This window comes from Salmo salar, chromosome 01 (genome assembly GCF_965601325.2).
Source record: "Salmo salar chromosome 01, fSalSal1, whole genome shotgun sequence".
Lineage (NCBI taxonomy): Eukaryota > Metazoa > Chordata > Actinopteri > Salmoniformes > Salmonidae > Salmo > Salmo salar.
Genome location: NC_138291.1, coordinates 101,484,225 through 101,504,272, shown reverse-complemented (window position 1 = coordinate 101,504,272; position 20,048 = coordinate 101,484,225). Strand labels below are relative to the sequence as shown.

The following is a 20,048-nucleotide window of genomic DNA, read 5'->3' as shown; positions in this document are numbered from 1 at the left end:
AAGATTTAGAAAACAAACCCAATTTTGATTAACTCCCATATCTATTGGGTGAAATACCACGGTGTGAAATCACAGCAGCATGATTTGTGATCTGTTGCCACAAGAAAAGGGCAACCAGTGAAGAACAAACACCATTGCAAATACAACCCATTTTTATGTTTACAGTCCCTTGCAAAAGTGTTCACCCACGTGGTATTTTTCCAATTTTGTTTCATTACAACCTGTAATTTAAATATATTTTTATTTGGATTTCATGTAATGGTGAAGTGAAATAAAAGAATTCTACAAAATGAAAGCAGAAAAGTGGTGCATGCATATGTAGTCACCCTCTCTGCTATGAAGTCCCTAAATAAGATCTGGTGCAACCAATTACCTTCAGAAGTCACATAATTAGTTAAATAAAGTCCACCTGTGTGCAATCTAAGTGTCACATGATCTATCACATGATCTCAGTGTATATACACTTGTTCTGAAAGGCCCCAGAGTCTGCAATATCACTAAGCAAGGGGCACCACCAAGCAAACGGCACTATGAAGACCAAGGAGCTCTGCAAACAGATCAGGGACAAAGTTGTGGGGAAGTACAGATCAGGGTTGGGTTATGAAAAATATCAGAAACTTTGAACATCCCGCTGAGCACCATTAAATCCATTTAAAAAAATTGAAATAATATGGCACCACAACAAACCTGCCAAGAGAGGGCCGCCCACCAAAACTCACAGACCAGGCAAGGAGGGCATTAATCAGAGAGGCAACAAAGAGACCAAAGATAACCCTGAAGGAGCTGTCAAGCTCCACAGTGAAGATTGGAGTATCTGTCCATGTCCATAGGACCACTTTAAGCCGTTCACTCCACAGAGCTCGGCTTTACGGAGGAGTGGCCAGAAAAAAGCCATAGCTTAAAGAAACAAATAAGCAAACTAATTTCCTTCGCTAAAAGGCATGTGGGAGACTCCCCAAACATATGGAAGAAGGTACTCTGGACAGATGAGACGAAAATTGAGCTTTTTGGCCATGAAGGAAAACGCTATGTCTCGCGCAAACCCAACACCTCTCATCACTCTAAGAATACCATCCCCACAATGAAGCATGGTGGTGTCAGCATCATGCTGTGGGGATGTTTTTCATCGGCAGGGACTGAGAAACTGGTCAGAATTGAAGGAATGATGGATGGAGCTAAATATAGGGAAATTCTTGAGGGAAACCTGTTTGTCTTCCAGAGATTTGAGACTGGGATGGAGGTTTACCTTCCAGCAGGACAATGACCCTAAGCATACTGCTAAAGCAACACTGGAGCGGTTTAAGGGGAAACATTTAAATGTCTTGGAATGGCCTCATCAAAGCCCAGACCTCAATCCAATTGATAATCTGTGGTATGACTTAAAGATTGCTGTACACCAGCGGAATCCATCCAACTTGAAGGAGCTGGAGCAGTTTTGCCTTGAATAACGGGCAAAAATCCCAGTGGCTAGATGTGCCCAGCTAATAGAGACATACCCCAAAATAAATGCAGCTGTAATTGCTTCAAAAGGTGGCTCTACAAAGTATTGACTTTGGGTTTGGTGAATAGTTATGCATGCTCAAGTTTTCTTTTTTTTGGTCTTATTTCTTGTTTGTTTCACAAAAAACAAATATTTTGCATCTTCAAAGTGGTAGGAATGTTGTGTTAATCAAATGATACAAACCCCCCAAAAATCAATTTTAATTCCAGTTTGTAAGTCAACAAAATAGGGAAAATGCCAAGGGGGTGAATGCTTTTGCAAGCCACTGTATTTTTTTCCCCTTTTGTATTTTAACTAATTGGCATTTGAAATGTCTTTATTATTTTGGAACTTGTGTGGTGTAACGTTTACTGTTAATTAGTATTGTTTATTTCACTTTGTGTATTATCTACTTCACTTGCTTTGGCAATGTTAACATATGTTTCCATTGCCAATAAAGCCCTTAAATTGAGAGAGAGGGAGAGTAGAAGAGAAGCTTGCCTGAGCCAACACACCACATAAAGCACTCCTGTGTACATGACTGTGAGCTAAGACCCTTCAGTAATATGACTAGAGCTCATTACAACACATGCCTGACCTGTTTCGGGGGCAGAGATGGTGTGACAATGACAAGCCATGGAACAGACACACAGTATTGAACATAGTTTTGGTATTATTTGATTCCATTTGGTTTATTCTTGTTTGATGCAAAACACTGAACCAATCCCTATCAATGGGGGATTTAATCAGATCTGAATGCCATATACATTCTGACAAAAAATATATTCCCACCTTCTAATTGGACTCTAAATCACCAATGAGTAGGATAAGTTTTAAACTGTGCTTTGGGGCACACAGCAATACACAGATTGTCTCTCTCATTACCCAGAAGTCAAAATAGTCATGCTGATATAAAAATAATAGGGAGAAAAGTGTCAGTAAATAACTGAGTTGGTTTATTAAGAGAACACACACCATGGACAAGGTAGTCTTTTAACAAAGGCAATCAGTAAAAAACATTGCTCAGCCCCCTGAGTTATTTGCATTACCTAACCAATATGTAGCCTACTCAAGTTTTTATTGTTTTGTTAAATCCAGATATCAGTGGCTAAACAGAAATAAATATTGATTGTGGACGTTGTTGTAACACTTGATTAGAATTGATAACTATATTTATATTGACAAGGATATCGATTCAGACAGCATTATACTGAGTATTACTTCCTTGTAATGTCTCCGATTTGATTAGCTCACTATTTCCTTTCATTGTGTAAACATAATCAGAGGGTATCTACAGTTCAGTGGCTATGCATGGATGTGGTCATCATCATCATCGTCATTATCATCAACATCATCCTCACCACCATCATCATAATCATCATCATCATTATCATCACCATCCTCACCACCATCATAATCATCAACATTATCATCACCATCCTCACCACCCTCATCATAATCATCATCATCATTATCATCACCATCCTCACTACCATCATCATCATCATCATCATCATTATCATCATCATTATCATCAACATCATCCTCACCACCATCATCATAATCATCATCACCATCATCATCACCATCATCATCATTATCATCAACATCATCCTTACCACCATCATCAAATCATCATCATCATTATCATCACCATCCTCACCACCATCATCATAATCATCATCATCATTATCATCATCACCATCATCATAATCATCATCATCATTATCATCACCATCATCATCATCATCATCACCATCATCATCATCATCTCCATCATCATCATCATCGTCAACATCATCATCGTCATTATCATCAACATCATCATCACCACCATCATCATAATCATCATCATCATTATCATCACCATCATCATCATTATCATCACCATCATCATCATCACCAGCATCATCATTTCCATCATCATCATCGTCATCATCATCATCATCATTATCATCAACATCATCCTCACCACCATCATCATCATCATTATCATCACCATCACCAGCATCATCATCATCAGCATCATCATCGTCGTCATCATCATCATCATTACCATCATCATCTTCTTCATCACTACATAAACACAATGACTCTTACACTTTGCTGTTTTTTATAAAGCAACCAAACATCTGCTTTGGAATATACAAGATACACTTCCTTCTCATCAAGATACACTTCCTTCTCATCAAGATACATTTCCTTCTCATCTTTAAAACCTTATTTTCTCTTTCTTTTTTGTGTCAACAGGAAAAAGGAAACATTGCAGTTATATTTAATGTCGGAACGGACGACATAAATATCGAGGAGACAGCAAAGTTTGTAAATGATGGAAAGTACCATATAGTGAAGTTTACGCGGAGTGGCGGTAACGCCACACTACAGGTGGATGACCTACCTGTCATAGAGCGCTATCCCACAGGTAAGACACCCACGCCTTATTACCATCCCAGCATCCTCTGCTCACAGTGCTCTCTACCACACTTTGAATGTACCTGTACTTGAAATGACCAAGAACGGTATCCTAACTGTTGTCAGGAAAAGGTTTAATAAATGTTGGGCTATTTTAAAATGGTGTATGACATGTTTTTGGTTGGTGTGTCATATATATACTGTGCTTCTTTCTCATAATAATACTGTCAGTTTTTTATACAGTATCCTTTGAAATGTCAACATGTCAGTAGAACGATGACTGTTGTGTCGAGAAGGCTTTAAATGTCCACAATTGGGTGTCTTGAATTCACAACATTTGAACTACTAAAAGGCTTTGACAAAGGCTACAGAGGATCCAAGTCAGATGAATTATTTAATGTCTTGTTATATGTGACAGCATTTGTCATGTTCCCACATATAGGCTACTCTAACCAGCAGTGAATGTGTTCTGTTACCCAGGAACACCCATAGCTTTCACTGAAGTAAGTCAAGACAGCAAATTGAAATGGCCAAATTCTAGTGGATTATGAAGTATTTAGCCATATTTTAAATGGTGAAATTATGGCATGGAGTGGCATTTTATTTCCATGGCAATGTCCTACTGTCCACTAGGGATAACGTGAGCGTCTATCTAGTTTAAACCACGAGCTACAGCTCAGAGGATTGTGGGTTCAATCCCAGTGCTAGTTTTGTTTTGAAATGTTTGTTTTTCTATTTTAACCTTATCGCAAACCTTAACCACTCGGAATCAATGTCTAAACGTAACCCTAATGCCTAAATGTCAGAATGAATCAACTTAAAACTAATGCCAAAATGTTGGAATGAAATCCTAATTTCAACCGTCAAGGTTAGTTTCAGTTTAACTTGAGCACTGACAGCTAACATACGTCAAAATATGCCGGAATTAAAATGACACCACAGATGGCCCCACATGCCAGAATTAAAAGGGCTGGTCATGCCATATCTCTGTTGCTGCAGGTATGCCAGTTTCTTTGGAGATTGTTTTGCAAAATGGTCTACTCTAAACAAATTACAATTAATTCAGAGAATACAGTAAGGTCTTAAAATCCCATTAATTGACATAACGGTTGGAATATTGGAACTGGCATGTCACTTCCTGTGATGTCACTTTTTGTAAATATTAATGTCTATCCTCTGGACAAATATTATGTAGGGACTCAATGATTATCTATGTTTGCCTGCAACAGCAAACAGTTTCACTGTATTCTTATGGTATAAGATGTATAAGATAGAATATGAACATATTGCCCACTCTCTGTCATGACAGTTCTCAGGAAAAGAGCCTTTGGAGGAGGGCACTAGTTTATAGGAGAGGGGCCTAAAACAAGGGGAGTAATTGCGAAAGGAACCTTGCTCATATGGGTAGAGCCTGCCTGGTATGTGAGGATCCTGGTGCATAGGGAGGGGCCTAGGTCATAGGATCAGGATCACCTGAGTCTAACTCAACCATCTGGGCATGAGGACAAACCAGAGATGATTTCAACCTGTCCGCCCTCCTCTCCTCCTTCTCTAATGTTTGTTGACCTTTTCAGGCAGCCCAGTGCATTCACCAACACTAAAGAGGGGTTTTATGGCTGGGGACAGATTCGCTCGTCACTCTTCGCCTCAGGTAGACGGGGGAAATGAATGTCTTGTGACGTGCAGCAAACATGGAAGAACAAAGCATTCACCGCAGGGTTAATAGACTGATGGCTGTATAGTTTTTATAGGATCTATGGTTCCTATAGGATCTTAGCTGTGCAGGAGAGAGACTCACTGACACACAGACGGACAGGTACACAGACGGACAGAAAAACACAGACAAACAGAAACACACACACACAAACATACATACATGCATACACACACACACATATCAATACACTACATATTTTTGATACTTGAACAGATAAAGATAGCTTTTTATTGCATCTTGAGACAGCCATTTTGGGGCAAAAAAATACAAAAATACAAAAAAAAGGGTAGAATACTCGTTGCACAGAGAGACGTCTAAAAGGAAGCAGATTAATTTAGCTGAAGGTTGGTTAGCTCTCTAATGAATTCAGATCTGCATGTTTTCATTTGGTGTGAGGGGAGGAGTAATTAACCAAGGATATTTCTCAACGGCAGATTAAACTCACCGGCTCAATGGAGGAAATTAAGACAAGACAAAGAATCAAGAAAAAACAACAAAATACATTTCAACAACTCCTCCTGAATGTCTTTGAGTCCGAATTCATTGTCTGTCTAAATCTGCAATAGGATTGAAGCCAATCATTTGTTAAATAAAATATATAATTTTGCTTTAATTAATTTGCTACCATTTGTTTCAGTGGTATAACAAAAACATCTAGAAGGCAATTATGTCATTGTTATGATGTAAGGACACAATCATTAAGACTTCATATCAGTGAATTCTAATTAAAATACTTGTCAGCTAAACATTCACTTTCAGATATCATTTTCTGTTTTATTTCTTAGCTACTATATTGGAATGACCTTCATTATCAAACATGCAATTGAATAACATGTAAAACAGTTACTATTTGGAATTGATTAAAGATAACAAGTGTAGCTACAGCTTGTTTCCAATTTAAATAGTTTCTTTAGGCATGGTCAATTAAATGTAAGTGCATGGTGAATGCAGACACATCTTATTCAGAAGCTTTGGTTGGTCTTTTTATAGAACTCATTCACACAGACTAGACACGTATTAAGCACACACAAACATTTCTGACATTTCCCCATTTCCAAAACTCCTACAACAGATCTGTTTATTTTCTCTCTTAATTTTGACTTGACATGGAGTTATAATGTCCTGAAATGAATACAACTTCAAACTAAAGTTTTTCAAAGTCAACGCAATGAAAGAAAAAACAAATCACGAGAGATGAATTAGATTTTGTGCCACTTAGTCAAAACTTGATTGACTCTGTGTCTCAAAGAACGACTGATAAACCACCAGAATGAAACAACCAAAGAAAGAAGGGAGGGAAGAGCAGTGGGAGAGATAAGAAGAAGAAGAACTTGTTACATACATAAGCAGAGTAATTCATGTTATGGTAATATAGTATATACATCAACAGAGCAAAGACAGTCTTACTGGTGTCCCTCATTGTAATTCTATAAAAGGAAATCATTATACAAAATAACGTCAAACATGGATATGCAGTCAATATCATGTTACCGCAGTGTAAGTGATTTTGAATTTCCAAACAAGATCTAATCAACAGACACACATTCAAATCCGCTTATAGTTGTTTGGAGATATGAGGGGATGAGGGGGGAAACCCCGAGGGGGGTTTTCAACTGACTCCTCCGTCGTGACGTCCCCTGTATGCCCGTCTGCTAGCCGCGGCCCGCTAGCTGTCTAGAGCACATCGGACTGTTAGCTTAAGAGGCCCATCGGACAAATTCTTTGGCCACTATACCTATTCTGCCAATTGGCCTGGTTTACCACACAGAGCCCTGCTGATCCATCCTCTGAACCGGAACCCACCAACAGAAGCTAGGCAGCTAACTAGCTACAAGCTAGTAGTCAGCTTGCCACTGCTAGCAGAAGGGCCTAGCAAGGCCAGCTCCAGGCTAATTGGTTCTTGCTTCTGGCGAGAGGTGTCCTGGCAAAAGGTAGCTGATTTCCTTTTATAGAATTACAATGAGGGACACCAGTAGGACTGTCTTTGCTCGGTTGATGTATATACTATATAACCATAACATGAATTACTCAGCTACCTTTAGCCTGGACACCTCTCGCCAGTCTGCACAGTGCGACTCAAACCAGAGCAAATTAGAGTTATTTTTCTCCATATCTCCGGATTCCTACCGCAAGCTCTGAACCTTTTTTTCTTTTTTTTCTCACCTGGATCAACGCAGCTAGCTAGCTGCTATCCGAGTGGCCACTCCTGCCTAACGTCTCTGTATAGAAGCAAGAACCAATTAGCCTGGAGCTAGCCTTGCTAGGCCCATCTGCTAGCCTGCTAGTCGTGGCACGCTAGCTGTCTAGAGCACATCGGACTGTTAGCTTAAGAGGCCAATCGGACAAATTCCTTGGCCACTATATTGGCCTGGTTTACCACACGGAGCCCTACTGATCCATCTGCCAACGTCACAGCACGACGGGGCCACAACAGACTTTCTTCCGTCGCGACGTCCCTCAAAGGCCCTTCTGCTAGCTTGCTAGCCCCGGCCCGCTAGCCAGGTCTGTGCCCAAACAATTTGAGCTTCTTTAAAAAAAAATCCACCTCTCCAGAAACAAGTCTCTTACCGTTGCCACTTGCTATAGACCACCTTCTGCCCCCAGCTGTGCCCTGGACACCATATGCGATTTGATTGCCCCCCATCTATCTTCAGAGCTCGTGCTGTTAGGTGTTGGATGCAGTCTATCACAGTGCCATCTGTTTTGTCACCAAAGCCCCATATACCTACCACCACTGCGACCTGTATGCTCTCGTTGGCTGGCCCTCACTTCATATCTGTCGCCAAAGGCACTGGCTCCAGGTTATCTATAAGTCGTTGCTAGGTAAAGCCCCACATTATCTCAGCTCACTGGTCACCATAGCAGCACCCACCCGCAGCACGCACTCCAGCAGGTATATTTCACTAGTCACCCCTAAAGCCAATTCCTCCTTCGGCCGCCTTTCCTTCCAGTTCTCTGCTGCCAGTGGCTGGAACGAACTGCAAAAATCACTGAAGCTGGGGACTCATATCTCCCTCACTAGCTTCAAGCACCAGCTGTCAGAGCAGCTCACAGATCACTGCACCTGTACATAGCCAATCTGTAAATAGCCCATCCAACTACCTCATCACCATATTGTTATTTATTTTTGCTCCTTTGCACCCCAGTACCGTTACATTAACACTCATCTTCTGCACATCTATCACCCCAGTGTTTAATTTGCCATACTGTAATAATTTCGCCACTATGGCCTATTTATTGCCTCACCCCCTTTATCCTACCTCATTTGCACACACTGTATATAGACTTTCTCTATTGTTTTATTGACTGTATGTTTGTTTATTCCATGTGTAACTCTGTGTTGTTGTTTGTGTCGCACTGCTTTGCTTTATCTTGGCCAGGTCACAGTTGTAAATGAGAACTTGTTCTCAACTAGCCTACCTGGTTAAATAAAGGTGAAATAAAAACAATAAAAACATGTCTCATTTGATTCTGATGAACATAGATTATAGCCATTTCTTACCAGATTCAAGTGTTAACTGCTAGTTAACTACCCATCAAATATGAATGAATTTAGCTAAACACAAATAGGACAACTTCCTATGTAAATGTTGCTCTGCGTGAGGATTATCTGAACAGAACAGGATTTACCCAAGCCCACCTCTCTCTCTCTCTGTTGCTCTGTACTATACAGCATCCCCTTCCCTTTCCCCCCAGCCCTCTGCCCCATTCTTAATCTATATTATTCCTATATGGTTTGATGAGCCTTCATTAAACCTCGGTCGATCTGGTTGTGTCCAAAATTGCACCTTATTCCCTATTCCTATTCCCTATTCGCTATTTAGTGGCACACCACTGGATTCCAGTCGAAGCTCGCATCCACTACAAGACCATGGTGCTTACCTACGTAGCAGCAAGAGGAACTGCCCCTCTCTACCTACACCTCCCTACCAGGCTATGCTCAAACCCTACACCCCCAACCCGAGCACTCTGTTCTGTCAACTCTGGTTTCTTGGCCCAACTACCCATACGTGAGGGCAAATCCTGCTTAGCCCAGTCCAAGCTCTTCTCTCTCCTGGCACCTCAATGGTGAAATTTTTTTTTTCCTAATTCAACACTTGCACATGACTCCTTCAAAAGAGAAGGAGAGAGAAAAATGGGGAGAGAGAGAGGGCCGAGAGAGAGAAAGATGGCGCAAGAGCGAGAGAGAAAGAGAGAGCGAGAGAAATGGGTTGAGACAGGGATGCAGCTTAAGCTCTTCAACATATACCTATATCAACAAAGTGGCGAGGGCACTAGAACAGTTTGCAGCACCCGGCCTCGCCCTACTGGAATCTTAAGTCAAATCTCTACTGTTTGCTGATGATCTGGTGCTTCTATCCCCAACCAAAGGAGGGCCTACAGCAGCACCTAGATCTTCTGCACATATTCTGTCAGACCTGGGCCCTGACAGTAAATCTCAGTAAGGATAAAACAAATGGTGTTCCAAAAAATATTCAGTTGCCGGGACTACAAATACAAATTCCATCTAGACATCTTACCTTAGAGCACACAAAAACTATACATACCTCGCCCTAAACATCAGCGCCACAGGTAACTTCCACAAAGCTGTGAATGATCTGAGAGATAAGGCAAGAAGGGCCTTCTATGCCATCAAAAGGAACATTAAATTTGACATACCAATTAGGATCTGGCAAAAATAAAAAATACCTTAATCAGTTATAGAACCCATTGCCCTTTATGGTTGTGAGGTCTGGGGTCTGCTCACCAACCAATAATTCACAAAATGGGACAAACACCAAATTGAGACTCTGCATACAGAATTCGACAAAAATAATGCATGCAGAGCAGAATTAGGCCAATATCCGCTAATTTTCTAAATCCAGAAAAGAGACGTTAAATTCTACAACCACCTAAAAGGAAGCGATTCCCAAACCTTCCATAACAAAGCCATCACCTACAGAGAGATTAACCTGGTGAAGTCCCCTAAGCAAGCTAGTCTTGGGACTCTGTTCACAAACACAAACAGACACCACAGAGCACCAGGATAGCAACACAATTAGACCCAACCAAATCATGAGAAAACAACAAAATAATTACTTGACACATTGGAAATAATTAACAAAAAAACAGAGCAAGCTAGAATGCTATTTGGCCATAAACAGAGAGTACACAGTGGCAGAATACCTGACCACTGTGACTGACACACACTTAAGGAAAGATTTGAATATGTACAGACTCAATGAGCATAGCCTTGCTATTGAGAAAGGCTGCCATAGGCAGACATGGCTCTCAAGAGAAGACAGGCTATGTGCACACTGCCCACTAAATGAGGTGGAAACTGAGCTACACTTCCGGACCTCCTGACAAATGTTTGACCATATTAGAGACACATATTTCCATCAGATTACACAGATCCACAAAGAATTTGAAAACAAATAGAATTTTGATAAACTCCCATGTCTATTGGGTGAAATACCACAGTGTGCCATCACATCAGCAAGATTTGTGACCTGTTGCCAAAAGAAAAGGGCAACCAGTGAAGAACAAACATCATTGTAAATAAAATCCATATTTATATTTATTTATTTTCCCTTTTGTACTTTAACTATTTGCACATACTATAACATTTGAAATGTCTTTATTCTTTTGGAACTTTTGTAGTGTAATGTTTACTGTAAATGTTTTTGTTTATTTCACTTTTGTTTATTATCTAGTTCACTTGCTTTGGCAATGTACAGTTGAAGTCGGAAATTTACATACACCTTAGCCAAATATATTTCAACTCAGTTTTTCACAATTTCTAACATTTAATCCTACTAAAAATTCTCTGTCTTAGGTCAGTTAGGATCACCACTTTATTTTAAGAAAGTGAAATGTCAGAATAATAGTAGAGAGAATGTTTTATTTCAGTTTTTATTTCTTTCATCACATTCCCAGTGGGTCAGAAGTTTACATACAGTCAATTAGTATTTGGTAGCATTGCCTTTCGTTTTTTAACTTGGGTCAAACGTTTCGGGTAGACTTCCACAAGCTTCCCACAATATGTTGGGTGAATTTTGGCCCATTCCTCCTGACAGAGCTGGTGGAACTGAGTCAGGTTTGTAGGCCTCCTTGCTCGCACACACTTTTTCAGTTCAGCCCACAACATTTCTATAGGATTGAGGTCAGGGCTTTGTGATGGCCACTCCAATACTTTGACTTGTTGTCCTTAAGCCATTTTGCCACAACTTTAGAAGTATACTTGGGGTCATTGTCCGTTTGGAAGACCCATTTGTGACCAAGCTTTAACTTCCTGACTGATATCTTGAGATGTTGCTTCAATATCTCTACAAAATTTTCCTGCCTCATGATGCCATCTATTTTGTGAAGTGCACCAGTCCCTCCTGCAGCAAAGCACACCCACAACATGATGCTGTTCTTCAGCTTGCATACCTCCCTCTTTTTCCTCCAAACATAACGATGGTCATTATGACCAAACAGTTCTATTTTGTTTCATCAGACCAGAGGACATTTCTCCAAAAAGTACGATCTTTGTCACCATGTGCAGTTGCAAACCATAGACTGGCTTTTTTATGGTGGTTTTGGAGCAGTGGCTTCTTCCTTGCTGAGCGGCTTTTCCGGTTATATCGACATAGGACTCATTTTACTGTGGATATAGATACTTCTGTACCTGTTTCCTCCAGCATCTTCACAAGGTCCTTGCTGTTGTTCTGGGATTGATTTCCAATTTTCGCACCAAAGTACGTTCATCTCTTAGAGACAGAACGCGTCTCCTTCCTCAGCGGTACAGGTGAAAGCGTTGCCTTCAGGTGTTTGGAAATTGCTCCCAAGGATGAACCAGGCATTTTTTCTAAGGTCTTGGCTGATTGATTTCTTTTGAATTTCCCATGATGTCAAGCAAAGAGGCACTGAGTTTGATGGTAGGCCTTAAAATGCATCTACAGGTACACCTCCAATTGACTAAAATTATGTCAATTAGCCTATCAGAAGCTTCTAAAGCCATGACATAATATTCTGGAATTTTTCAAGCTTTTTAAAGGCACAGTCAATTTAGGGTATGTACACTTCTGACCCACTGGAATTGTAATACAGTGAATTCTAAGTGAAATAATCTGTCTGTAAAAAAATGTTGGAAAAATTACTTGTGTCATGCAGAAACTTCGACTTGCCAAAACTATAGTTTGTTAACCTGTGGGGATAGGGGGCAGTATTTACACGGCCGGATAAAAAAAACGTACCCGATTTAATCTGGTTACTATTCCTGCCCAGTAACTAGAATATGCATGTAATTATTGGCTTTGGATAGAAAACACCCTAAAGTTTCTAAAACTGTTTGAATGGTGTCTGTACCTGGGTTAGGATAAGGTAATCCTTCTAACCCCCCCCCCGTAAAAGATTTAGATGCACTATTGTAAAGTGGTTGTTCCACTGGATATCATAGGTGAATGCACCAATTTGTAAGTCGCTCTGGATAAGAGCGTCTGCTAAATGACTAAAATGTAATGTAAAAATGTCTGTGAGTATAACAGAACTCATATGGCAGGCAAAAACCTGAGAAGATTCTGACCAGGAAGTGGCCTGTCTGACAAGTTGTTGTTCATCTTGGCTCTTTTTATTGAAGACTGAGGATCTTTGTTGTAACGTGACACTTCCTACGGCTCCCATAGGCTCTCAGAACCCGGGAAAAAGCTGAATGACGCAATTCAAGGCCCAGGCTGAAACACACTAGCGCATTTGGCAAGTGCTCTATCAGAGGGCCTTTAGACTGAGGCTCGTGCATGAGAGGATAGCATGCTTTTACTTTCTCTCTCGTTGAATGTAAACAGGCTTTGCCGGTCGGAATATTATCGCTTTTTTACGAGAAAAGTGGCATAAAAATTGATTTTAAACAGCGGTTGACATGCTTCGAAGTACAGTAATGGAATATTTAGAATTTTTTTGTCACGAAATGCGCCATGCTCGTAACCCTTATTTACCCTTTCGGATAGTGTCTTGAACGCACGAACAAAACGCCGCTATTTGGATATAACAATGGATTATTTGGGACCAAACCAACATTTGTTATTGAAGTAGAAGTCCTGGGAGTGCATTCTGACGAAGACAGCAAAGGTAATAACATTTTTCTTATAGTAAATCTGACTTTGGTGAATGCTAAACTTGCTGGGTGTCTAAATAGCTAGCCCTGTGATGCCGGGCTATCTACTTAGAATATTGCAAAATGTGCTTTCACCGAAAAGCTATTTTCAAATCGGACATATCGAGTGCATAGAGGAGTTCTGTATCTATAATTCTTAAAATAATTGTTATGTTTTTTGTGAACGTTTATCGTGAGTAATTTAGTAAATTCACCGGAAGTGTTCGGTGGGAATGCTAGTCACATGCTAGTCACCTGCTAATGTAAAAAGCTGGTTTTTGATATAAATATGAACTTGATTGAACAGACATGCATGTATTGTATAACATAATGTCCTAAGATTGTCATCTGATGAAGATCATCAAAGGTTAGTGCTGCATTTAGCTGTGGTTTGGGTTTATGTGACATTATATGCTAGCTTGAAAAATGGGTGTCTGATTATTTCTGGCTGGGTACTCTGCTGACATAATCTAATGTTTTGCTTTCGTTGTAAAGCCTTTTTGAAATCGGACAGTGTGGTTAGATTAACGAGAGTCTTGTCTTTAAAATGCTGTAAAATAGTCATATGTTTGAGAAATTGAAGTATTAGCATTTCTAAGGTATTTGAATAACGCGCCACGGGATTCAACTGGCTGTTGAGTAGGTGGGACGCAAGCGTCCCACCTAGCCCAGAGAGGTTAACAAGAAATTTGTGGAGTGGTTGAAAAACTAGTTTTAATGACTCCAACCTAAGTGTATGTAAACTTCTGACTTCAACTCTAAATATGTGTTTCCCATGCTAGTAAAGCCCCTTAAATTGAAATTGAAAATTGGAAGAGAGAGAAAGACAACAGGCTAAAAGGGTGAAGGAATGGAGGGAGACCACCATTGAGAGCGAGAGACAAACAGAGAGAAAGAAAGAGACAGGGGGAGGAAGGAGAACATATTGGATGGGATGGAGGGGACCACCATTGTGAAAAGCAGGGTGGGGATAATTGCACCACTTGTGCCTGTACACCGCTCCCTCATGTAATCTCATTAAAATGTCCCATTCTGCCTACTTAACGAGCCATTAGACTGTCCTTAGCCCAATTATCAGAGGCTCTCGTGCGTCCCAAATGATACTCTTACTTCTCCAATATAGTATGTAGTACTATGAGCCCTGGTCAAAAGTAGTGCACTATAAGGGGAATAGGGTGCCATTTGGGATGCTGTCGCGGACTTCATATTATATGGAGTACATGCAGCCTCAGAAATCAGACCCTCTTTCTTCTCCAGAGTCTGGGCCATGGAAGTAATACCATTACGATGGTGCTGTCAAGCCCAGAGGGTACTGTAGCAGGGTAGGACACTACTCTATTGGAGGGAACAGCTAGTGCTGAAAGCCTGTCTACCACACAGCAGACAAAGTTAATGGAGTAGGGCGCAATGGCCTTATTATTCTACTCTTATCAGAGCATGATGCACAAACAAAGATACTTCTCTTTAACTCTGGTCTCTCTTTCTCTCTCTCTCTCTCTCCATCCCTCCCTCTCTCTCTTGGACTCTGGTCTCTTTCCCTCTCTCTTTCTCTCTCTCAATGTATCCCTCTCTCTCTTTAACTGGTCTCTCTCTCCATCCATCCGTCTCTCTCTTAATCTCTGGTGTCTCTTACCCTCTCTCTCTTTTTCTCTCTCTCATTACTGCTCAGTCTTCATCTCCCCCCCCCCCCCACCCACACACACACACACACACACACACACGCGCACATACACAAAAAAGACACACACACTCACACACGGTATGCTGTCTCTGTGAGCTCCTGCTTAATTATTTCCCAGGCCTCCCTCTAAATGAACGGTGGAAGAAATTATTTGCATATCTTTTTCATTTAATGTGGAGAGGAGAGCTAGAGAGCGTTGTTCTAAGAGCTTGTAGTAAGATAAAGGCCGGGTCTTATCTGAGCACTTTATTAACACAGAAAACAAATAGCACGGACAAGCCAGGTCATCCGGGACTGGGGGGACAGTGTGTGCGGCTCAGTCTAAATCACTGCTGTCTGGTGGGGGGAGATAAGGTAGAGGCTGGTCCCTGTCCCGCTTTTCCAGACCCAATCTCCATCCAGCAGCAGGGTAGCCAGTCCAGGCCCAGATCAACCTGTACACTGCTTAGAACAGAATGAATGGGTATGGGTGTTGTGATAGAAAGCAGAGGACAACATTGTTTTGTTAATGAACCAAAAAAAAAAATTGCTCTGATCTGAAATGGGATAGATATCGTGACCTGAGCTTTAATATAGAAAGATAAAATGGACGGAGAGGATTCAATGGTCCAGAATAACAATGCAAAGAAGAACGATAGTGTCTGGTCTCCTACAGTATCTCTACAGTATGTGTACTACTCAGTACCCTTTCTGGTTCTACCTTCACATCTTTGTTTGTCTCTGCACTCTCTCTCTCTCTCTCTCTCTCTTTCTCTCTCTCTCTCTCTCTCGCTCTCTCTCTCTCTCTCTGCACTCTCTCTCTCTCTCTCTCTCTCTCTCAATTTAAATTCAATTGAAGGGCTTTAGTGGCATTGGAAATATATGTTAACATTGCCAAAGCAAGTGAACTAGATAATAAACAAAAGTAAATAGACAATACTAATTAACAATTAACATTACACTCACAGAAGTTATAAAAGAATAAAGACATGTCATATTATGTGCACATAGTTTAAGTACCAAGAGAAAATAAATATGGGTTGTATTTACAATGGTGTTCGTTCTTCACTGGTTGCCCTTTTCTGCTCTCTCTCTCTCAATTCAATGGGCTTTATAGGCATGGGAAAACAAGTGAATTAGATAATAAACAAAAGTGAAATCTCTCTCTCCCAAGCCTCTCTCTCTCTCCCTTTCCCTCTCCCAAGCCTCTCTCTCTCCCTCTCCCTCTTCCTCTCCCTCCCAAATCTCTCTGAAAAAGAGACTGTACAATTTTCTGAACCCTATCATTTGGTGAGAGATTACTCTTTTGTCAGAAGATAACTGGGAGGCATAAACATACAAATAAAATTGCAGCTTGTTACGAAATAAATACAGGAGTAAGAATGTAATAAATGACATGACAAGAGTAGCTCTCTCCCGCAACGTGCTCTGCCTCGTCCTACACGACACACATCTTCCATCCCTCCATCTATTCTTCACCCTCCCTCACTTCCCTGACCTCTCTGTCTTCCTCCTTTCTCAGCCCCATGGCTTTAGAAGAACCTCCTCTCCTCTGTTCCGCTCCTCTCCTCCGTTCCGCTCCTCTCCTCCGTTCCGCTCCAATCCTCGTTCCACTCCTCTCCTCTGTTCCGCTCCACTCCTCTGTTCCGCTCCTTTCCTCCGTTCCGCTCCTCTCCTCCGTTCCGCTCCTCTCCTCCGTTCCGCTCCTCTCCTCCGTTCCGCTCCACTCCTCTGTTCCGCTCCTCTCCTCCGTTCCGCTCCTCTCCTCCGTTCCGCTCCTCTCCTCCGTTCCGCTCCACTCCTCCGTTCCGCTCCTCTCCTCCGTTCCACTCCTCTCCTCCGTTCCACTCCACTCCTCCGTTCCATTCCACTCCTCTCCTCTCAGCCCAAGGCAGCACTCTGCTTGACCGCTCTACTGATCGCTCCTCTCGTCTGTTCCACTCCTCTCCTCTGCTCTGTTCGTATCCTCCGATCCGCTGCTCTCTTCTCAGAAAGCAGGCACTCAACCGTACATGAGTGAAAAAGGTGGTCCAACCAACCAACAGCCTATCACTGTGGTTCAACCAACCAGCATCCTGTCACTGTGGTCCAACCAACCAGCATCCTGTCACTGTGGTCCAACCAACCAGCATCCTGTCACTGTGGTCCAACCAACCAGCATCCTGTCACTGTGGTCCAACCAACCAACAGCCTGTCACTGTGGTCCAACCAACTACCAGCTTGTCACTGTGGTCCAACCAACAGCCTGCCACTGTCATATAGAAGGGATGAAGGTCCAATAACCACACCCTCCCTCCAAACTGGCTAAGACCCAATATCAATACTACTGTAGTAATCCACTTAGAATATAATGCCCAATATTTTGCTTCATTCTGTGGTACAATATACTGTAAGTAGTATTGGCTTGTGTGAGCCGGAACGGATCATAGGAGCAGGAGCATATGTTCTGTTTCTGTACAAGTACACCCCCTGGCCAGGATGCTAGTCAGTCTAGCTGCTTAAAGCTGAGTGCTTAGCAGAGATGCATTGGGTCTCATTTTTACAGTCTTACGTATGACTCACCATGAGTCGAACTCCCATCCTTCCAATCTACTGGCCTCTCATTCACCTCCCTGTCACAAGTACAGGCTGTCAGTAGCTTATTCTACCAAACACACTGTCAGAAGCCTACTCACCCACCTTACCAGAGCCTCCTCGACTCTCCAGTGGTGCCCTCACCAGTTGCTGTGTAGACATTAGATACAGGGGTAGATACTTTACTTGTTGTCTGTATCTCCTTTATGGTCTGATCTCCTAATTCAGAATGACAGTTCACTATCTTACCTTTCACCACCAGACCTTCCTGCAGCCTCCATGTGATGTGTAGACAGGGAAGATACATGACAGGGAGGGGAGAGCAGGGTTCACATGCCATACCCTGTCCCGGTCTACTTGATCCCTTAACTCCAACTGACATGATAAGAAGAATCCTTTGCAAGGCCCCTCCATGTCCCCATCTCATCCTGTTGAGTCAGACTCAGTTCCTTTAAGATCTGCTTTGTATCTGAGTCATGAGCTCGGAGCCTGACCTCCTTCAACCCCTGCAACCCAGCTACTATCCATCCCACTCCATGCCTCACTCTCTCTCTCGCTGTCTAACTCTCTTTTTCTTTCTGTCTCTCTTTGTCTCTCTCTCTTTTATGGACTACTCTTTCTCCCTCCCTCTCTCTCTCTTTCTTTCTCTCTCCCTCTATCTCTCTCTCTCTTATATGGACTACACTTTCTCTCTCTATCGCTCTCTCTCTCTCTCCCTCTCGCTCTCTCTCTCTCTCTTCCCATCCCCATCCCTTCTTCAATAATTGATGCTGTTCGTTCTTGCTCCACACTCCACACCAAATTACAGTTAGTCCCCTGAACCCTTACCTGCCCACACAGAATTAATGTTCTGATGTGACAAAACATTGTCAATCTGCCGGAAGAATGGAGCGAGTCAGAATTCAATCTCAGAAAAGACAAGGGGAGAATGCACTCGATCACTGTAGTGAAAGTCCTCATTTCTCTTTCTGTAGTTGTGATTGGTCTTGAGAAAGTCTGCGTCCCAAATAGAACACTATTCCTTACATAGTGCACTATTTTTGACATTGTTGAATGTAGTGCACAATTTGGGCAATAGGGGGCTATTTGGCAGTGATGTAAAGTACTTAAGAAAAAATACTTTTCCTCTACTGGATCGGTGGGTCCCCCGTGGGACGGTTGAGCTAATGTAGGCTAATGCGATTAGCATGAGGTTGTAAACAACAAGAAAATCTCCCAGGACATAGACATATCTGATATTGGCAGAAAGCTTAAATTCTTGTGCACTGTCCAATTTACAATAGCTATTACAGTGAAACAATACCATGCTATTGTTAGAGGAGAGTGCACAGTTATGAACTTGAAAAGTTATTAATAAACCAATTTCATTGCCTTGCAAAAGTATTCATCCCCCTTGGCATTTTTCCTATTTTGTTCCATTACAACCTGTAATTTAAATAGATTTTTATTTGGATTTCATGTAATGGACATACACGAAATAGTCCAAATTGGTGAAGTGAAATGAAAAAAAGAACTTGTTTCAAAAAATTCTACAAAATTAAAAACAGAGAAGTGGTGCATGCATATGTATTCACCTAACTTTGCTTTGAAGCCCCTAAATAAGGTCTGGTGCAACCAATTACCTTCAGAAGTCACATAATCAGTTAGATTGCACACAGGTGGACTTTATTTAAGTGTCACATGATCTCAGTATATATACACCTGTTCCGAAAGGCCCCAGAGTCTGCAACACCACTAAGCAAGGGGTACCACCAAGCAAGCGACACTATGAAGACCAAGGAGCTCTCCAAACAGGTCAGGGACAAAGTTGTGGAGAAGTACAGATCAGGGTTGGGTTATAAATAAATATCAGAAATGGTGCGCCGACATCCCACGGAGCACCATTAAATCCATTATTAAAAAAATTGAAAAAATATGGCACCACAACAAACCTGCCAAGAGAGGGCTGCCCACAAAAACTCATGGACCAGGCAAGGAGGGCATTAATCAGAGAGGCAACAAAGAGACCAAAGATAACCCTGAAGGAGCTGCAAAGCTCCACAGCGAAGATTGGAGTATTTGTCCATAGGACCAATTTAAGCCGTAAACT

At 41.7% G+C, this 20,048-nt stretch overlaps 1 protein-coding gene across 10 annotated transcripts in view; it reads left to right on the top strand.

The window, feature by feature from the left end:
- LOC106611148 (neurexin-1a) overlaps positions 1-20,048 on the top strand; it is a 557,947-nt gene that overhangs the window by 422,231 nt on the left and 115,668 nt on the right. For all 10 annotated transcript variants that reach the window (XM_045724959.2, XM_082978410.1, XM_045724935.2 and 7 more), the window contains one exon: positions 3,731-3,902. In XM_045724959.2, coding sequence (XP_045580915.2) covers positions 3,731-3,902 — 172 coding nt within the window. The remainder of the gene's footprint in view (positions 1-3,730; positions 3,903-20,048) is intronic.